The sequence below is a fragment of the Nerophis ophidion genome, linkage group LG14, assembly GCF_033978795.1.
Source record: "Nerophis ophidion isolate RoL-2023_Sa linkage group LG14, RoL_Noph_v1.0, whole genome shotgun sequence".
NCBI classification, from domain to species: Eukaryota; Metazoa; Chordata; class Actinopteri; order Syngnathiformes; family Syngnathidae; genus Nerophis; species Nerophis ophidion.
The window spans coordinates 4,745,237-4,766,697 of NC_084624.1; the positions used below are offsets into that span (position 1 = coordinate 4,745,237).

The 21,461-nt window shown below is 40.2% G+C and overlaps 1 protein-coding gene across 1 annotated transcript in view; it reads left to right on the forward strand.

Moving 5' to 3' along the window:
• Window positions 1-21,461, forward strand: part of vapal (VAMP (vesicle-associated membrane protein)-associated protein A, like) — a 49,407-nt gene that overhangs the window by 11,893 nt on the left and 16,053 nt on the right. Inside the window, exon 2 of the mRNA XM_061919689.1 lies at window positions 18,485-18,637. Coding sequence (XP_061775673.1) covers window positions 18,485-18,637 — 153 coding nt within the window. The remainder of the gene's footprint in view (window positions 1-18,484; window positions 18,638-21,461) is intronic.

Here is a 21,461-nt window from a genome sequence, read left to right on the forward strand (position 1 = left end):
ACCCTAACGTCTTATAAAGATTGTGAACGATAGGCAAAATTCCATAAAAAGTGGTTAACCTTTAAAGGGGAACATTATGACAATTTCAAAAGGGTTTAAAACAAAAAAAAATCATTTCCCAGTGGTTTGTTTTATTTTTTGAAGTTTTTTTTCAAAATTTTACACCTCCCGGAATATCCCTAAAACAAGTTATAAAGTTCTTGATTTTCGCTATTTGCGATGCGACTGTGGCTTCACGGTGGCAGAGGGGTTAGTGCGTCTGCCTCACAATACGAAGGTCCTGCAGTCCTGGATTCAATTCCAGGCTGAGGATCTTTCTGTGTGGAGTTTGCATGTTCTCCCCGTGAATGCGTGGGTTCCCTCCGGGTACTCCGGCTTCCTCCCACCTCCAAAGACATGCACCTGGGGATAGGTTGATTGGCAACACTAAATTGGCCCTAGTGTGTGAATGTGAGTGTGAATGTTGTCTGTCTATCTGTGTTGGCCCTGCGATGAGGTGGCGACTTGTCCAGGGTGTACCCCGCCTTCCGCCCGATTGTAGCTGAGATAGGCGCCAGCGCCCCCCACGACCCCGAAAGGGAATAAGCGGTAGAACATGGATGGATGGATGGATGGATGCGACTGTCCGTTTCCGTGTGACGTCATACAGGGCTGCCAATACAAACAACATGGCGGTTACCACAGCAAGATATAGCGACATTAGCTCGGATTCAGACTCTGATTTCAGCGGCTTAAGCGATTCAACAGATTACGCATGTATTGAAACAGATGGTTGGAGTATGAAGGCAGATAGTGAAAACGAAATTGAAGAAGAAATTGAAGCTATTGAGCGAATAGCTATTGACGCTATTCGGCCATAGCATGGGTGTACCTAATGTAGTGGCCCATAGCATGGCTGCCTTATTAGCATCGCCGTAAAATGTGCGGACCAAACGATCAGGACTTTCGCATCTTGTGACACTGGAGCAACTTAAATCAGTCGATTGGTAAGTGTTTGTTTCGCATTAAATGTGGGTATTTAGTTTCAAATGTACATACAGCTAGAGTAAATAGCACGTTAGCATCGATTAGCATAGCATGTTAGCATCGATTCGCTGGCAGTCATGCCGTGACCAAATATGTCTGATTAGCACATAAGTCAACAACATCAACAAAACTCACCTTTGTGATTTCGTTGACTTATTCGTTGCAAATGCATCTGCAGGTTATCCATACATCTCTGTGCCATGTCTGTCTTAGCATCGCCGGTCAAATGTGCAGACACTCTGGCACATTCAATGGGGGTCTGGCGGGAGATTTCTTGCCAGTGGTGCAACTTGAATCCCTCCCTGTTAGTGTTGTTACACCCTCCGACAACACACCCACGAGGCATGATGTCTCCAAGGTTCCAAAAAATAGTCGAAAAAAAAACAGAAAATAACAGAGCTGAGACCCGGTGTTTGTAATGTGAAAATGAAAATGGTGGGTGTGTTACCTCGGTGACGTCACGTTCTGACGTCATCGCTAAAAGAGCGATAAACAGAAAGGCGTTTAATTTGCCAAAATTCACCCATTTAGAGTTCGGAAATCGGTTAAAAAAATACATGGTCTTTTTTCTGCAACATCAAGGTATATATTGACGCTTACATAGGTTTGGTGATAATGTTCCCCTTTAAAGGCCTACTGAAATGAGATTTTCTTATTTAAACGGGGATAGCAGGTCCATTCTATGTGTCATACTTGATCATTTCGCGATATTGCCATATTTTTGCTGAAAGGATTTAGTAGAGAACATCCACGATAAAGTTCGCAACTTTCGGTGCTAAGAGAAAAGCCCTGCCTCTACCGGAAGTCGCAGATGATGACGTCGCAAGTGTGGGGGCTCCTCACATATTCACATTGTTTTTAATGGGAGCCTCCAACATAAAGTGCTATTCGGACCTAGAAAACGACAATTTCCCCATTAATTTGAGCGAGGATGAAAGATTCATGTTTGAGGATATTGATAGCGACGGACTAGAAGAAAAAAAAATGCGATTGGGACGGATTCCGATGTTTTTAGACACATTTAATAGGATAATTCTGGGGAATCCCTTATCTTTCTATTGTGTTGCTAGTGTTTTAGTGAGTTTAACAGTACCTGATAGTCGGAAGGGTGTCTCCACGGGTGTGTTGACGCGCAGTGTCTCAGGGGAGTCGACGGCAGCTGCATGGACGACACAAGCTCAGCTTTTCTCCAGTAAAAAGCGACTTTTTAACCACAATTTTCTCACCGAAACCTGCTAGTTGACATTCCGTCTTGATTCATGTTCGCTTCACCGCGCTGTGATCCATAGTAAAGTTTCACCTCCAGGAATTTTAAACAAGGAATCACCGTGTGTTTGTGTGGCTAAAGGCTAAAGCTTCCCAACTCCATCTTTCTACTGTGACTTCTCCAATATTAATTGAACAAATTGCAAAAGATTCAGCAACACAGATCTCCAAAATACTGTGTAATTATGCCGTTCAAGCAGACGACTTTTAGCTGTGTGTGTGCGCAGCGCTCATACTTCCTAAAAACCCGTGACGTCTTGCGTACACGTCATCATTACACGACGTTTCCAGAATGGAACTCCCGGGAAATTTAAAATTGTAATTTAGTAAACTAAAAAGGCCGTATTGGCATGTGTTGCAATGTTAATATTTCATCATTGATATATAAACTATCAGACTGCGTGGTCGCTAGTAGTGGCTTTCAGTAGGACTTTAACTTGCTGTATTTGGTGCCTGTCTGTCCTACACTATAGTGAACATAAACGCTCAATTTAGTCCCAAACCAGATTGGCTTGTATTGTTTGTTTTCACGTTTGGGTACAAAACATTACATTCATTACATAAAAGTCAAAGTAGCAGTGTGGTCAGTTTTGCTTTTGAAGTAAAACTAAAAACAGACGTGACCAAAGTAGAGCCCTTGAACACGACTTGATTTCCTCAGTTGACTCCTAAAGTTCTCTCCTGACAGCCAGAGCGATACTAGCGACTCTGTGCTGCCTGGTAATCTGATCAATGCACCTCCTTATTTCACCTCACCAGTAATTTCTTCCTAAAGGCTGAAATATACTCTTGCGTCACGTAGCTTGCGTCCGACCTGAAGGCGTCTTGATTTAACAGCTCTTTCACGGGGTATGGCGCATGACTTGTAATTCTCCTCCAAAACACTAAGTGGCAGTTTCTACCAAAGCTGCCTTTGACTAGATACTGACTTTCTTGTAAAGAATGATGACAACCGCAATATTGTCTTTGTTTGCACCGGAACTTATCATTCAGAATCATCAGTTTACTTTAAAGGCCTACTGAAATTAAATTTTCTTAGTTAAACGGGGATAGCAGGTCCATTCTATGTTTCATACTTGATCATTTTGCGATATTGCCATGTTTTTGCTGAAAGGATTTAGTAGAGAACATTGACGATAAAGTTCGCAACTTTTGGTCGCTAATAAAAAAGCTTTGCCTTTACCGGAAGTAGCAGACGATGTGCGCGTGACGTCACCGGTGTGAGGGCTCCTCATATCCTCACATTGTTTATAATCATAGCCTCCAGCAGCAAGAGCTATTCGGACCGAGAAAGCGACAATTTCCCCATTAATTTGAGCAAGGATGAAAGATTCGTTGATAAACAAAGTTAGACTGAGGCACAAAAAAAAAAAAAAGAAAAAGCGACGGCTCGGGGCGGCAGCAGTGGTAGCGTTTCAGATGTAATTAGACACATTTAATAGGATAATTCGGGAAAATCCTTTATCTGCTTATTGTGTTAATAATATTTTAGTGAGATTAGATGAGTAAAGTCATACCTGAAAGTCGGATGGCTGCGGTGAATGCCAGTGTCTCAGAGAGAAGCCGATGAGGAGCCAAGATCACAGATGCCTTTTTGACAGCTACAGGAAAAGGTCCCATAATCCACTGAAGTCTCCAGTAAGAGCCGACAATTTTCCCATCCAAAAACTAGCTGGTTGACGTGGAGAAACATGTTCGCTTGACCGCTCTGTGTTAAAGCGTCACAACAAAAACACCGGCTGTGTCTCGGTGCAATCCACCGCTTTCCACCAACAGCATTCTTATTTATAGTCTCCTTTATTAATTGAACAAATTGCAAAAGATTCAGCAACACAGATGTCCAAAATACTGTGTAATTGCGCGATGAAAAGAGACGACTTTTAGCCGTAAGTGGTGCTTGGCTAAAATGTCCCCTCCAACCAATAACGTCGCCATCGCGTCATCATTCTGCGACGTTTTCAACAGGAAACTCCGCGGGAAATTTAAAATGGTAATTTAGTAAACTAACATGGCCGTTTTGGCATGTGTTGCAATGTTAAAATTCCATCATTAATATATAAACTATCAGACTACGTGGTCGCTAGTTGTGGCTTTCAGTAGGACTTTAATGGGTGTTTTACTCATGAACCAGAGGAAAAGTCGTTTGGGAAGATGGACTGTGCAAGAAGACGGGTGAATTTGTAATACTTTTCGGTCGTTCTGTACATGGTACAAAAGAAAGATATGTAATTGAAAATAAACAAAACTGTTTAACCGTGGTAACAACCTGTTGGTTTTTTAATGTTTGTGTTATTTAAGTTCGGAGCCCCCTTGTTTTGTGAAAGTACCGTGCCTGAAAAGTGATTGACAGAGAATAAGGAAGTGTTGTGTGTGTGAGAGAAAAAGATATGTGTGAACAAGAGATTGTTTTAGAATTGAACCTGTTAGCTCAAGATTGGCAATAAAAGTTAAAAGTGTGTGTGACTTCTTAATAACACAGCGAGCTAAAAAACAAAACATTCAATCATTTTTTATATAGTGAACCGAGATATTAAGTACACAATATCAGTGTGCATTTAAATGTTCAATTACTGTTTTCTTTCATGCAATAATTTATTTATTTCAAGAACAATATATACTCTCCTGTGCTTATGAACCCTTCTTGGCAAAACCTGACCAATCACAGCTCTGCACTCTGCATTGCTGCCGATGCAAAGCTATCATTTTTTGGGAGGTGCGTGTCAGGGTCTGTGGGAAGCAAGACAGGGTCGCTTACCCAGGCTAGATAATGTGAAGGTATTTTTTTGTGGTAGGTCACATGCTGCATTAATCGACTCATCAGATGAAATTAATGCTAATGTCCGATTAAATGAATAAAGTCATCAGACTGGATGCATTAACCAAACAGGCAGAGCAACACAGGACTTTTTATCGATGTCCTTTGCTTGCCAACCTTCCTCAACGTACTCATCAATTGAAATGTAACCCAATCATGCACCTATTCCATTAGCAGCCTGGTAGCCTTCTGATCTATCTGCCGAGCTCTTCTGTGTTTAATGGGACATTTAGCCGGACAAATGTTTGCCAAGTAACACGAGCTGAAGGAACATGTCTCCCTGGCAGACACCGAGCTAAATCGGTCTGGGCCGCTGCAAGCCCTGCTTTGCCTTGTCGAGGCTCTGCTGGGATTCCTCCAGCAAAGAGAGGGGGCACCCCCTCTCAATCGTATTTTTAGACCGGCAGGATGGGGCCCCCGGGGGACCCAAACTTGGCTTCCATGCAGCAAGATGAGCCAAGGTGGCATCTCAGGGTTAGGTAATAGATGGAGGAAGTGTGGGCGACTGTGGTGAACATGCATGCTCACAGTCTTACTTTCACTTTATGATGTTCACTCTTTTTTTTTGCCAAAGGCAACTTCTTCTGTGCTTTTTGCCCGTTGTTCATGCCGGGCTCTTCTCTACTCTTTATTAATGCGTGTCCAAAAATAATTGCAAAAATAAATACCCTTGCTAATATAGACAGGGTTTTTCCTACATGTATTGATCGTAGGGCTGGGCGATATGGCATTTTTTAAAATATCTCGATATTTTTAGGCCATATCACAATTTTATATCTTGATATATTCACGGTGGCAGAGGGGTTAGTGCGTCTGCCTCACAATGCGAAGTTCCTGCAGTCCTGGGTTCAAATCCAGGCTCGGGATCTTTCTGTGTGGAGTTTGCATGTTCTCCCCGTGAATGCGTGGGTTCCCTCCGGGTACTCCGGCTTCTTCCCACTTCCAAAGACATGCACCTGGGGATAGGTTGATTGGCAACACTAAATTGGCCCTAGTGTGTGAATGTGAGTGTGAATGTTGTCTGTCTATCTGTGTTGGCCCTGCGATGAGGTGGCGACTTGTCCAGGGTGTACCCTGCCTTCCGCCCGATTGTAGCTGAGATAGGCGCCAGCGCCCCCCGTGACCCCGAAAGGGAATAAGCGGTAGGAAATGGATGGATGGATGGATGAACAACAGGCTGAATAAGTGTAGGTTATATGAGGCATAAGTAAGCAACTGCTATGTTAACCTAACATATTATGGTAAGAGTCATTCAAATAACTATAACATATAGAACATGCTATATGTTTACCAAGCAATATGTCACTCCAAATCAGAGGTCGGTAGTAACGCGCTACATTTACTCAGTTACATCTACTTGAGTAACTTTTGGGATAAATTGTAGTTTTTATGCAACATACTTTTACTTTTACTTGAGTATATTTATAGAGAAGAAACGCTGCTTTTACTCCGCTTCATTCATGTACATTCAGCTCGTTACTCGCTACTTTTTTTTTTATCGATCTATTAGTTTGTTTTGGTTTTTCAAAGTAGGATCTACGCATGCGTGCGTTTCACCAATCACATGCAGTCACTGGTGACGTTGGACCAATCAAACAGAGCCAGGCGGTCACGTGACCGTCACACGTCGAATCCGACTTAAAAAAGTTGAAAAACTTATTGGGGTGTTACCATTTAGTCTTCATTTGTTCGGAATATGTACTGTACTGTGCAATCTACTAATAAAAGTTTCAACCAATTAATCAAAAGTGTAAAGGAAAAAAGACACTTTTTATTTCAACTGTACTTCCTGTCAAAAGCCGAAAGGCTGATCGCACAGTTCCTGTCTTTACAATAAAAGTGCCGCTCCATCGTGCCTGCGCTAACAAAATAAGAGTCTCCGAAAGCCAGCGCAAACAAGCTAGCAAGCTACGGAGGTTTGCCGCCCATGTATTTCTTGTAAAGTGTATAAAAACGAATATGGAAGCTGGACAAATAAGATGCCAAAAACCAACCACTTTCATGTGGTATTAGACAGAAAGGAAGAACTTTTTTTCTCCTCCTTTTGAAAACGTGGACATTATCAGCACTATACTGTCTGATTCCAATCAATGCAAGTCATCCGAATCAGGTAATACACCAACTTATATTCTTGTCTTCATGAAAGATAGGAATCTATTTGTTAAACATGCATGTATATTCATTAAAACACCTTTAACATGTAAACAAAAACGGCAAAATAAATAAATATAAATTATATATATATATCTCCATCCATCCATTTCCTACCGCTTATTCCCTTTTGAGGTCGCGGGTCCGCTGGCACCTATCTCAGCTACAATCGGGCAAAAGGCGGGGTACACCCTGGACATATTAATATATATGATATGTGTGTGTATGTATATATGAAGTAGATCACCTCGACTTGGTCATTTATTAAATAATTGATTGACGTTGAAAACTTATTGGGGTGTTACCATTTAGTGGTCAATTGTACGGAATATGTACTGTACTGTGCAATCTACTAATACAAGTTTCAATCAATCAATGAATGCCTACTGAGCCTACGGTGCTGTTAAGTTATTGTGGCTCAATTTGCCTTTTATTTTAATGTATAATTATTTAATATATATTATTGTTTTAGTTGCTTAAGAGATATTCCTGGCTCTGAATTCGCTCATTGCTATTTTTGTTTTTGTGCATTATTTGTTGCCGTAATCATTAAACAAACAGGTTACTCATCACTTATTCAGTACTTGAGTAGTTTTTTCACAACATACTTTTTACTTTTACTCAAGTAAATATTTGGATGACTACTCCTTAATTTTACTTGAGTAATAAATCTCTAAAGTAACAGTACTCTTACTTGAGTACAGTTTTTGGCTACTCTACCCACCTCTGATCCTAATCGATAAATCCGATGAAAACTTCTTCCTGGATGTCGCTTCTAAACAACTCTGCCAACTCAAAAGTTATGCGCCGCTTCCTCTTGTCCTTTTCTGCTGCATATTTCACTACGTCCAGCTTGTAATCTGCAGTACATGATGTCCTTTTCGGTGCCATTTGTGTTCAACCCTTCTCAGTTTTTATAAGTTACCGCAAACGATGAAATGATCCATTTTAATAGCTACGGCAGTAGCATATAGCAAATAGCATCCCATGACCCACAATGCACTTCTGCCATGACCCTCCCCCGCCGAATTCTTATTGGTTAACGTGTATGTGACGATTGCTGACATTTTCTTCGTCTTTTCCACGTATGAGATAAATAATATTATTTGATATTGTGTAATCTGCAGTACATGATTTCCTTTTCGGTGCCATTTTTGTTCAGCTCTTCTCGGTTTTCGTAAGTTACCGCCAACGATAAAATGATCCATTTTAGTAGCATATAGCATTTAGCATTTCATGACCCACAATGCACTTCTGCCATGACCCTACCCCGCCAAATTCTTATTGGTTGACGTGTGTGTGACGATTGCTGACATTTTCTTCGTCTCTTCCGCGAATGAGATAAATAATATAATTTGATATTTTACGGTAATGTGTTAACAATTTCACACAAGTCGCTCCGGAGTATATGTCGCACCCCCAATCAATGACTTATTGTCTGAAAAATACGGTAAGTCAATTGACCAAAACTGTATTTATTAAACATTCATTTCATTTCAAAACAGTAAGTTCAAGATTGTCAGAGACATTTTAAAACAAGCTATGAGTGAACTTTTGTGCATGATGTCACTAAGATGATATATCAAAACAATACTAAATTAAAGTGACATTTTTGTACAGAACCCCACTACAATAGTTTAAAACAAATAAAGTGCACTTTTGTGCATGATGTCACACAAGATATTTCAATAACTCCTGGGCTTACCGAGGATGTCGTAGTGGTTTGTGTTGTGGTTTGTGCAGCCCTTTGAGACACTAGTGATTTAGGGCTATATAAGTAAACGATTGATTGATTGATAACTGTCAAATAATAATGAGCTGCATAATAGGAAATCAAATTGCTATGTGGTAAGTTACTGCGGACGGTATTTCTTTATATTGTTCACAATTTTTTTCATACAGTGTTGATGTTGAAATGGTTGCCTCTGCATTTTGTTGGTGTGGCACCGAATGGAGATTTTGACATGCAGAGTAAGCACTCTTCATTCTCTAGCAGCTGATTTTTCAAATGATGCTACATATTAGCAGTAATGCTACTTTTTGGCTACTTGGTTTAAGAAAAACTCAGTTTTATTTTTTAAGAAAAAAATTTAAATAAAATAAATAAATATTGACTGTTAGTGCCCCTTTAAGTAGGCCACCTTAGAAAAATACATGCAGGGAAAATCCTGCATTCATTTGTATTTATTAGACAGACCTGCACACTCTGGAGTGGTGTAGGCTACAAGATAACGTTAATGTTATCACACACATACAAAAAGGCTATCGTTAACGTTACCGTTAGCCACTGACTATGCTTAGGTAACGTTAATCTAGCTGACATTATTGCAGTGCTGGTTGACATAAGAGGTAACGTTATTTTAGCCTGAAGGCTACAAGTGAGCAAATATGGAAATTAACCGGAAACCGTTAACGTTGGTTACTCACCGGCGCTATCACTTGGACTGCAGGTTGAAGCAGAGGAATAGGGACGTGCTTCGTCATCTCTGTCGCTGCTTCTCCACGTGTCGAAGACACAACACGTTTCTCTAACCTTCAGGTTATGTACGGCCTGAACAGGTTTCAACATGTTTGTTGTACTGCTCCCCTTACTGGAACGCAAAGCCTGGCGATAATTGCAGATAGCCGTTTCCTCGTCGTATTTCTCAGTAAAGTGAAGCCATGGCTCGGAGTGTTTTTTTCCAGTCCGTTGTTCTTGCTGCTTCTGTATCTGCCGCCGAATGACTGAGCTACGTCATTTCCTGTGACGTGCCACAGGACATTTCCTGTGACGTGCCACAGGACATTTCCTGTGACACGTGATTCGTTCCCAGGGATTTGAATAGAGAACCAAATATTTTTCTTTACTATAGTGACTTCGATAACGGGAACCGTTTCTCAAAAAGGGATTCGAATCCATGGAATTGGTTCTTTTCTTATCGAACAATCGGGTGAACCGGTTTTCGAACATCATCCCTAGCCACAGGAGAGGTGCCTGGCATCTTCAAACTGCTTTTGGTCCGATGAGAGGCATTAATTCGCTGAAATAAGGCAAGTTGGAAGAGAATGAAATTCCAACCAGTTGCCTAGCAACCAGAAGCTACAGCGAGAGTTTGAAGCTGTTTTAAAGTGCTTAAGACGACAGAATGATATAAGTTGACGGGCTCAAACCTCCGGTTGATCTCTGAACAACACAAGGTACGAAATTGTTGAAATAAACAAATTAAAAGTGCCGCAAGTCTCTAAAGAAGCAACTGCCGTTAGAAAGCTGATACGCGCTGCTAAAGAGGCACTGATGTCTGCGAGCTGCTGCAATGTCAAAATCTAGAAGAACTCAGGTCTCGAAACCTTCGCTGTCATCTGAATAAAATGAGTCTCTGGACACAGGACACAAGGGGAAGAAAGATTTGATGTTGGATACAGGACACGAGGAGAAGCAAGACTGGATGCTACAAAAAACAGTCGATGACCTACAAAATGCAAGATTAGATCACAAAGCAAACTTAGAGTAATAAGAAAACTTTAAAGAAGACCTGAGAAAAGCAACAAACAAAAACGATCTGAGAAGCCTGTAGGAAAATATAGAAAGTCTTCAAACTCAGAAAAATAACATGAGAAGGGATTTTGAGGAAATGTGTATTGAATTCAAGTTTCTCCAAGAGGAAATTATTTCAGTGAAACGAGAAAACATAATGCTAAAGGGATATCGTAGATTAAAATGGATCAGGATAACTGAATGAATAATTTTGTTATGACAGGTCACCGAATTAAACCAAGATCCTACGCGAAAGCCGTGAATAATGCAAGAGAACCAGATGAAATGGTTGCCTCAGCAAAACTGCAAGTAGTCAACTTTTTGCAATTGAAGGAAATTAACGTCGACATTAATACTACCAAAATATGCACCCCATTGAAATACAACAGTTAGGAAGGAAAAGTATAATTACAAAGCCAAATGTCTTTTTGTGAGAATATTTCAGCCTCAAACCGGATATGGTATATGAGCCCATCAACAGGGAAGAACGAGCGAGAAGGTTGTAAGAGCAAAAAAAAAAAAGACAACCCGATTTTATGGTTTTTCCAACGGGGGCGAAAATATGTTCAATATTTATTTAAATTAAATTTTTGGTTACAGAAGGAGTCTTATTTTTTTGTTAATCAGAATAATCTTTTTTAGCCAAGTATGTAACACACAAGGAATTAGATTTTTTATTGTGTTCTTTTTGTTATTTAGGCTAGCAAAGTTATTTACTTTCCAGTACAATAGCAACAAATTATACGGTAATGAAAAATAAGTTTATATCATTTTAAATTACTTTCATTATTATCATCATTGTATTTTAGGATTACATTATAAACACTTAAGTTTTTTTTATCAGTTATTTCTTCATTTTAAGAGTGATGTATAGTAGACCGAGGCAAAGTAAGCCCCTTTTCAATGTGGCTCGCCGGACATTCCCAAATAATTTTTTTAGACCTTTTAAGATGGAAAATGTTGCTGCCATTATGATGTTGAGTAATGTTTTTAAATTACCTCAAGTCTTGAACTATACAAAGTATTTCAATGGTTGGAATCTGCACGTTTGCATGATAGTTTAGTTACTATAGTAATCTAAGTCACAGCACCTCAGACGGGGCACCGAGCAGTGTGGGTGGGGAGTGTTTCCACATAGTATTTGCTTAGCGGCCAACCTGAAATGCAGGTGTCAGGGACAGACGAGGAAGGAGATTTTTACAACAAAGTTCTAAAGTTTAGTGATATAACAGATTGTAGTTGGGGGTTTTGAATTTTTGTTACCTTTGGCTTTATTGATAAATATGTCGATCGAGAGGGGGCGTAACGTTCATTTGTTGTCAATATTCAGTGTTTTATCGTTTATAGTTACCATAGTAAATCCCAGATTATTGTCATGTACTTTCTGGGTGTCTCCTTCAGTAGAAAATTAAACATTTCATTCGGTTTTTTAAGGAGGTCTGGCACAATGTTTTTAGCATTCAATCAGACATTATTGTGAGGTTTTGTATTAGTGTTCCTAAAAACAGATACACCAGCCCCCAGGCACATTTTTTTTCTCCAAAATTTGGCCCCCGTCTCAAAATCTTTGATGTATATTAGGGGTCCCCACACTTTTTCTGCAGGCAAGCTACTTTTCAATTGACCGAGTCGAGGATATCTACCTCGTTCATATTTATAATTTATATTTATTTATTTATGAAAGAGACATTTTTGTTAAATTAATGGTGTTTAATGATAATACAAGCATGTTTAACACATTATAGATTCCTTTCTTTCATGAAAACAAGAATATAAGTTGGTGTATTACCTGACTCTGATGACTTGCATTGATTGGAATGAGACAGTGGTGCCGATAACGTCCGCATTTTCAAATGGAGGAGGAAAAAAGTCCTCCATTCTGTCCAATACCACATGAAAGTGGTTGGATTTGGCATCTCATTTGTCCAAATTGCATAGTCTTTTTTTATACACTTTATAAGAAATACATTGGCATCAAACTCCGTAGCTTGCTAGCTTGTGCGCGCTAGCTTTCTGAGACTCTTATTTTGTTAGCACAGGCAGGAGGAAGCAGGTCTTTTGTGGTGAAGACAGGAACTGTGCAGTCGGTCTTTAGAGTTTTGACAGCAGGTCCGGCCCAAGAGTCCGTTGAAATAAAAAGTGTTTCTCTCCGTCCCGTCAGTGATTTTTTTTTCTTTAATAATGAGCTCGCAACAGCCAGCGTCATCTCACAAGATCCTTGGGTGCCGAGAATGTCAAACAACTGACGAAAGTGAAGATTCATGATTGCTCATTTTAGGTCTATTTTTTTAATGCCTGGCTTGCGATCGACCGGTAGCTCGCGATCGGCGTAATGGGCCCCCCTGATGTATAGAGATGGGAATCAAAAATCAGTTCTTGTTCAGAACCGGTTCCCAGCGTATAGAAATTCCTTGGAGTCGCTTGCCATTCTTTCCAAACAATTCTCTTAACGATTCTTGTAGGTGGGGAGAACAAACACTCTACAGTCGGGCTACATTTAGCAAGAGCGCTACTTTAAAGGGGAACATTATCACAATTTCAAAAGGGTTAAAAACAATAAAAATTAGTTCCCAGTGGCTTGTTGTATTTTTTGATGTTTTTTTCAAAATTTTACCGGTCTCGGAATATCCCTAAATAAAGCTTTAAAGTGCCTTATTTTCGCTATCTTCGAAACCACTATCCATTTCCCTGTGACTTCACACAGTGCTGCCAATGTAAACAAACAATGGCGAATGGCACAGCAAGATATAGCGACATTAGCTCGGATTCAGACTCGGATTTCAGCATCTTAAGCGATTCAACAGATTACGCATGTATTGAAACAGATGGTTGGAGTATGAAAGTATTGAAGAAGAAACTGAAGCTATTGAGCGAATAGCTATTGACGCTATTCATAGCCATAGCATGGCCGAATAGCTGCGTTAGCATCGCCGGTAAAATGTGCGGACTAAACGATTAGGACTTTCGCATCTTGTGACACTGGAGCAACTTAAATCCGTCGATTGGTAAGTGTTTGTTTCGCATTAAATGTGGGTGGAAGGAAATGTAATATAGTTGCAAATGCATCTACAGGTTATCCATACATCTCTGTACCATGTCTGCTTTAGCACCGCCGGTAATTAGCATGTTAGCATCGATTAGCGTATCATGTTAGCATCGATTAGCTAGCAGTCACGCCGCGACCAAATATATCTGATTAGCACATAAGTCAACATCAACAGACTCACCTTTGTGATTTTGTTGACTATCGTTGCAAATGCATCTGCAGGTTATCCATACATCTCTGTGCCATCGTCTGTCTTAGCATCGCCGGTCAAATGTGGAGACACTCTGGCACATTCAATGGGGGTCTGGCGGCAGACACTTTGGCATCTTCGGGCCAGTGGTGCAACTTGAATCCCTCCCTGTTAGTGTTGTTACACCCTCCGACAACACACCGACGAGGCATGATGTCTCCAAGGTTCCAAAAAATAGTCGAAAAAACGGAAAATAACAGAGCTGAGACCCAATGTTTACAATGTGTTGAAAAGGAAAATGGCGGGTGTGTTACCTCGGCGACGTCACATTCTGACGTCATCGCCTCCAGAGCAATAAACAGAAAGGCGTTTAATTCGCCCAAATTCACTCATTTAGAGTTTGGAAATCGGTTAAAAAAATATATGGTCTTTTTTCTGCACCATCAAGGTATATATTGACGCTTACATAGGTCTGCTGATAATGTTCCCCTTTAAATAATTGCAAGGCTGCTATTTCGTCAAAATGAGTACATACTGGCAGTAGGCTAAAACGTGCGTGTATAACCACATCTCAGTCATGGCCACCCGCAATGTCACGCCTTGCGTCTTATCTCAGTCAACGTGTGAATGTGGCCTTTTGTCAACGCTCCCCCAGCTTAAAGCAGCCCGTACAGATCCTTTAATACCTGCAGGCACAAACACGCCATTCATTCTACCACAAAATGTTTTTGAACACTTTTATATCCAATGCAAAATGATGGAAATGGAAATCATCAAAACGTCACTGGTGAAAAACGTTAATGAAATGTTTGAAGTCACAGTTGAACTTTCTTGCCATAAAAGCAGAAAAATAAGCGAGCTGCTTAGTTAAGCAATAAATCACCGGCTTCATTGTATGGCGTTAATTCAGCCTCCTTGTGTTTCCTCACAATTTAAGCACTTCCACGTTGAATAAGCAGTCTTAACATTCACTCGTGCATGTTGTGTGTCCATGCTAAGCACCGGCATCAATGTTACATATTCTGACTTAGTTTGTGGAGTAGAAAGAGCATTCTTTAGATCACGAGAATAAATTAACAAAAACTCATTACGATGCTGTTTCTTGCTTTTAATAATATTAGTAGATTAAAGTTGAAAGGTAAGTCATGAGGACGTTCTGACTGTCAGGCTAATGGGAAGCAAACTCTTATCACAAGATGCTCAAGCAAGCGTTGTATGTGACCAGGTCTGACTCATGCCCAACATGTCTTTATTAAATTATTCACTCTCATCCCGGCCACCTAATCCACTTCTTTTTTTTTTTTTTTTACCTTCTATGCCAACCTTTTCTTCTTTCAAAGTAAAATATATATTGATTTAGCATTGAAATGCAATACATTGCCCTCAGGAATCTACCGTATTTTTCAGATTATAAGTCGCTCCAGATCAGGAGTGCCCATTACGTCGATCACGAGCTACCAGTCGACCGCGGGGGGTGTGTCAGTCGATCTCCAGCCAGGCTTTTAAAAAAAATAGACCTAAAAATGAGTGATCATCAATCTTCACCAAGACGTCACTTAAATGACATTCACGGTACCGGAGGGTCTTGTGAGATGACGCTGGCTGCTGCAAGATCATTATTATGAAAATATGACCGAGAGGAAGGCGAGAAACACTTTTTATTTCAACAGACTCCCGCGCCGTACCTTCCGTCAAAACTCTAAAGGCCGACTGCACATTTCCTATCTTCACAATAAAAGCCCTGCTTCATGCTGCCTGCGCTAACTAAATACAGAGTCTCGGAAAACTGGCGTGCACAAGCGATCCCTCAGAAAGCTGGCGTGCACATCACTTGTGCACGCCAGCTTTCCGAGACTCTTATTTTGTTAGCGCAGGCAGCATGAAGCAGGGCTTTTATTGTGAAGATAGGAAATGTGCAGTCGGCCTTTAGAGTTTTGACGGAAGGGACGGCGCAAAAGTCTGTTGAAATAAAAAGTGTTTCTTGCCTTCCTCTCTGTCATTTTTTCATAATAATGAACTGGCAGCAGCCAGCGTCATCTCACAAGACCCTCGGGTGCCGTGAATGTCAATCAAGCAAGCTACGGAATTTGCCGCCAATGTTTTTCTTGTAAAGTGTATGGAAGCTGGATGAATTAGATGCCAAAAACCAACCACTTTCATGTGGTATTGTACAGAAAGGACAACTTTTTTTCTCCTCCATTTGAAAATGTGGGCGTTATCATCATTACTGTCTGATTCCAATCAATGCAAGTCATCAGAATCAGGTAATACACCAACTTATATTCTTGTCTTCGTGTAAGAAAGACATCTATATGTGTTACACATGCTTGTATTATCATTAAACACATTTAACTTGTTTACAAAAATGTCTCTTTCATAAATAAATAAATATAAATGATATATATAAATGAGGTAGATCCCCTCGAGTTGGTCAATAGAAAAGTAGCTCGCCTGCAGAAAGAGTGTGGCCACCCCTGCTCCAGAGTATAAATCGCACCGGCTGAAAATGCATAATAAGGAAGGAAAAAAAACATAAGTCGCATTTTTGGGGGAAATTTATTTGATAAAATCGAACACCAAGAATAGACATTTGAAAGGCAATTTAAAATTAATAAAGAATAGTGAACAGGCTGAATAAGTGTACGTTATATGACGTATAAGTAACAAACTGTGAACGGTCCCCTAGAGGGGGGCGGTTGCCCACATCTGAGGTCCTCTCCAAGGTTTCTCATAGTCAGCATTGTCACTGGCGTCCCACTGAATGTGAATTCTCCCTGCCCACTGGGTGTGAGTTTTCCTTGTCCTTTTGTGGGTTCTTCCGAGGATGTTGTAGTCGTAATGATTTGTGCAGTCCTTTGAGACATTTGTGGTTTGGGGCTATATAAATAAACATTGATTGATTGATGATTGAACGTGCCTGGTATGTAAACGTAACATATTATTGGAAGAGTAAATAATGAAGATGCTTTACGTTTACCAAACAATCTGTCCCACTTAACCGATGAAATCTTCTTCCTCTGTGTTGCTTCTAAACAACTCTGCCAACTCCAAAGGTAGACAATGCGCCGCTTCCTCTTCTATCGGTACGTCGTTTACGTCAGAGTCATCGTCAGTTTCAGTTCTAAATTATTCCAGCCTTTCTGAATCCGAACAGGATGCAGAATATGATTTCCCTTTTCGGTGCCATTTTTGTTCAGCCCTTCTCACATACTTGCCAACCTTGAGACCCCTGGATTTGGGAGATTGGGGGTTTGGTGGTAGCGATAGTGTATATTGTAGCGTCCCGGAAGAGTTAGTGTTAAAAGGGTTTCTGGGTATTTCTTCTGTTGTGTTTATGTTGTGTCACGGTGCGGATGTTCTCCCGAAATGTTTGTCATTCTTGTTTGGTGTGGGTTCACAGTGGGGCGCATATTTTGTAACAATGTTAAAGTTGTTTATACGGCCACCCTCAGTGTGACCTGTATGGCTGTTGACCAAGTATGCGTGGCATTCGTTCATGTGTGTAAAAAGCGCAGAAATCATGTGACTGGGCTGACACACTGTTTTTACGGAGGAAAAGTAGACGTGACAACAGGTTGTAGAGGACGCTAAAGGAACAGCCCCCAATATCGTTGTCCGGGTGGAAATCGGGAAAAATTCGGGAGAATGGTTGCCCCGGGAGATTTTCGTGAGGAGCACTGAAATTCGGGAGTCTCCCGGAAAAATCGGGAGGGTTGGCAAGTATGCCTTTTCAGTTTTTATAAGCTACCGCCAATGTTGAAATGATCAATTTTCAAAGTAGCAGGTAGCATCTTTTTTTAACAATATGACCCGCCCCCGCCAAATTTGTATTGGTTGACGTGTGTGTGTGTGTGTGTGTGTGTGTGTGTGTGTGTGTGTGTGTGTGTGTGAGAGACGATTGCTAAGATACGCTTAGTCTCTTACGTCAATGAGATAAATAATATTATTTGATATTTTACAGTAATGTGTTAATAATTACACACTTAAGTCGCTCCAGAGTATAAGTCGCACCCCCAGCCAAACTCTGGGAAAAAAACTGCGACTTATAATCGGAAAAGTTTGGTAAGTGTTCATTCCAGCACATGTTGGTGCTAACCTCATGGTCTCTGCGCTGATCCGCCTCCGCTTGGGATGGTTTCCTGCTGGCTCCGCTGTGAACGGGACTCTCGCTGCTGTGTTGGATCCGCTTTGGACTGGACTCTTGCGACTGTGTTGGATCCATTATGGATTGAACTTTCACAGTATCATGTTAGACCCGCTCGACATCCATTGCTTTCCTCCTCTCCAAGGTTCTCATAGTCATCATTGTCACCGACGTCCCACTGGGTGTGAGTTTTCCTTGCCCTTATGTGGGCCTACCGAGGATGTCGTAGTGGTTTGTGTTGTGGTTTGTGCAGCCCTTTGAGACACTAGTGATTTAGGGCTATATAAGTACACATTGATTGATTGATTGATTGATTGATTTGTGTCCACCAGGTCCCTTCACAGATGTCGTCACCACCAGCCTCAAACTGAAGAACCCCTCCGACAAAAGAGTATGTTTCAAAGTCAAGACGACGGCGCCGCGCAGGTACTGCGTGCGGCCCAACAGCGGTGTCATCGAGGCGGGCGCCACCGTCAGCATCTCTGGTACGTTTCTGAGCTTGACTGTTAAGATTCCATATTCCAACTAAATCTCAACACATTATATATAAGTATCAGAGGTAGGGCAGAGCGATATGGAAAAAAAAATGATCACGATTAATTTTTTCATGTCATCCGATCTTGATTAATATCACGATAATTTGAAAAAAAAATTGAAGTTGGATTGTCCCGTGCAGGATTATAATGAGCACTGTTGCATCCCTTGTGTTTACTAATTCAGTATCTTGTAACAGACATTTTGATTGAGGTTATACTAGGGGTGTAACATAACACAAAAATTTCGGTTCGGTACATACCTCGGTTTAGAGGTCATGGTTCGGTTCGTTTTCGGTAAAGTAAGAAAACAACAAAATGTACGTTTTTTGGTTATTTATTTACCCAATTTGCAAAATCTTCCACCCAAAATATTTTTCTTAGTGGAATATTTGATGTGAAGTAATGGGAACCTTGGATAGGTCAATAATTCATAATAACATTGATCTTGATTCAATAGAATATAAATATTGATCCCTGTGGGGAAATTCAGCACTACAGTTCGCTCACAATAGACAACAATAATAATAAATAATATACTATATATATAATAGACAGAGGTGGGTAGAGTAGCCAGAAATTTTACTCAAGAGTACTGTTACTTTAGAGATTTATTACTCATGTAAAAGTAAGGAGTAGTCACCCAAATATTTACTTGAGCTAAGTAAAAAGTATGTCGTGAAAAAACGACTCAAGTAGTGAGTAACTGATGAGTAACCTGTTCGTTTAATGACGGCAACAAATAATGCACAAAAACATAAAAATAGCAATGAGCAAATTCAGAGCCAGGAATATCTCTTAAACAACTAAAACAATATTATATATTAAATAATAATACATTCAAATAAAAAAAGTAAGGCAAATTGATCCACAATAGGCTCAGTAGGCAATGATTGATTGATTGATTGATTGATTGAAACTTTTATTAGTAGATAGTACAGTACATATTCCGTACAGTTGACCACTAAATGGTAACACCCCAATAAGTTTTTCAACGTTAATCAATTACTTAATAAATGACCAAGTCGAGGTGAGCTACCTCATATATACATACACATACATACATATCCTATACAGTATGTATGTATATATATATATATATATATATATATATATGTATATAGTATATTTATTTTGCCGTTTGTGTTCACATGTTAAAGGTGTTTTAATAAATATACATGCATGTTTAACATATAGATTCCTATCTTTAATGAAGACAAGAATATAAGTTGGTGTATTACCTGATTCTGATGACTTGCATTGATTGGAATCAGACAGTATAGTGCTGATAACGTCCCGGTTTTCAAATGGATGAGAAAAAAAGTTCCTCCTTCCTGTCTAATACATCATGAAAGTCGTTGGTTTTTGGCATCTTATTTGTCCAGCTTCCATATTCGTTTTTATACACTTTACAAGAAATACATTGGCGGCAAACTCCGTAGCTTGCTAGCTTGTTTGCGCTGGCTTTCGGAGACTCTTATTTTCTTAGCGCAGGCGCGATGGAGCGCCGCTTTTATTGTGAAGACAGGAACTGTGCGATCAGTCTTTAGGCTTTTGACGGGAAGTACGGTTGAAATAAAAAGTGTCTTTTTTCCTTTACACTTTTGATTGGTTGATTTAAACTTTTATTAGTAGATTGCACAGTACAGTACATATTCTGTACAATTGACCACTAAATGGTAACACCCCAATAAGTTTTTCAACATGTCGGGTTCTACGTGTGACGGTCACGTGACCACCTGGCTCTGTTTGATTGGTCCAACGTCACCAGTGACTGCATGTGATTGGTGAAACGCAAGCAAGTGTAGTTCCTACTTTGAATGCGTGTCTGACAAAATCAAAACAAACAGAGCGTGCTTAAACAGATCGATAAAAAAAAAATTTGCGAGTAGCGACCTGATTGCAGATAAATGGAGCGGAGTAAAAGTAGCGTTTCTTCTCTATAAATATACTCAAGTAAAAGTAAAAGTATGTTGCATAAAAACTACTCTTAGAAGTACAATTTAACCCTAAAGTTACTCAAGTATATGTAACGGAGTAAATGTAGCGCGTTACTACCCACCTCTGATAATAGATAAATAATATAAATATATTCTACATATACTCATGTTTTTATTTTGAGCGATGACAGTTTGAAAAAAAAAACAAAGAAACAGCTTTGTTTTATTAGTCAACATTGCGACTTTTTCTAAATTACATTTAACCTTTAAGCTTTTTTATTTCATTTTTGTTATGCTTTTGTTTATTTTAATAGTATTTTTCAGAATGTGCCGTAGAATGTGCCGTGTGCCTTTAAAACATTAGTTGTGGGCTGCATATGGCCTGCGGGGCACACTTTTGACACAAAAATTAAATCTGATAAATCTAACGCATGCTCTCTCTATCTCTCCCCCTCCCTCATGCTAGTGTTAGGCATATTTCTCCCCCTCCCTCTTTTACCATGAATTGATTAACGTGGACCCCGACTTAAACAAGTTGAAAAACTTATTGGGGTGTTAGCATTTAGTGGTCAATTGTACGGAATATGTACTGAACTGTGCAATCTATTAATAAAAGTATCAAAACTCACGAATGCTACTGCGCGCGCAATTTGTTTTGTTTTTAACATTCTTAACACTGAACGTAGATTGAAAATACACGCAACCATAACTCGAGGTGCTGGACATTTGGGGCGTTTGGGGGGGCTCCGCCCGGGCGGCCCCACGAGGTGGGTTTTGGGTCCGGTGAGGGCAGGACCTGTGGTCAAGACCTGGCCTGGTCACTGCTAGCATGCTAG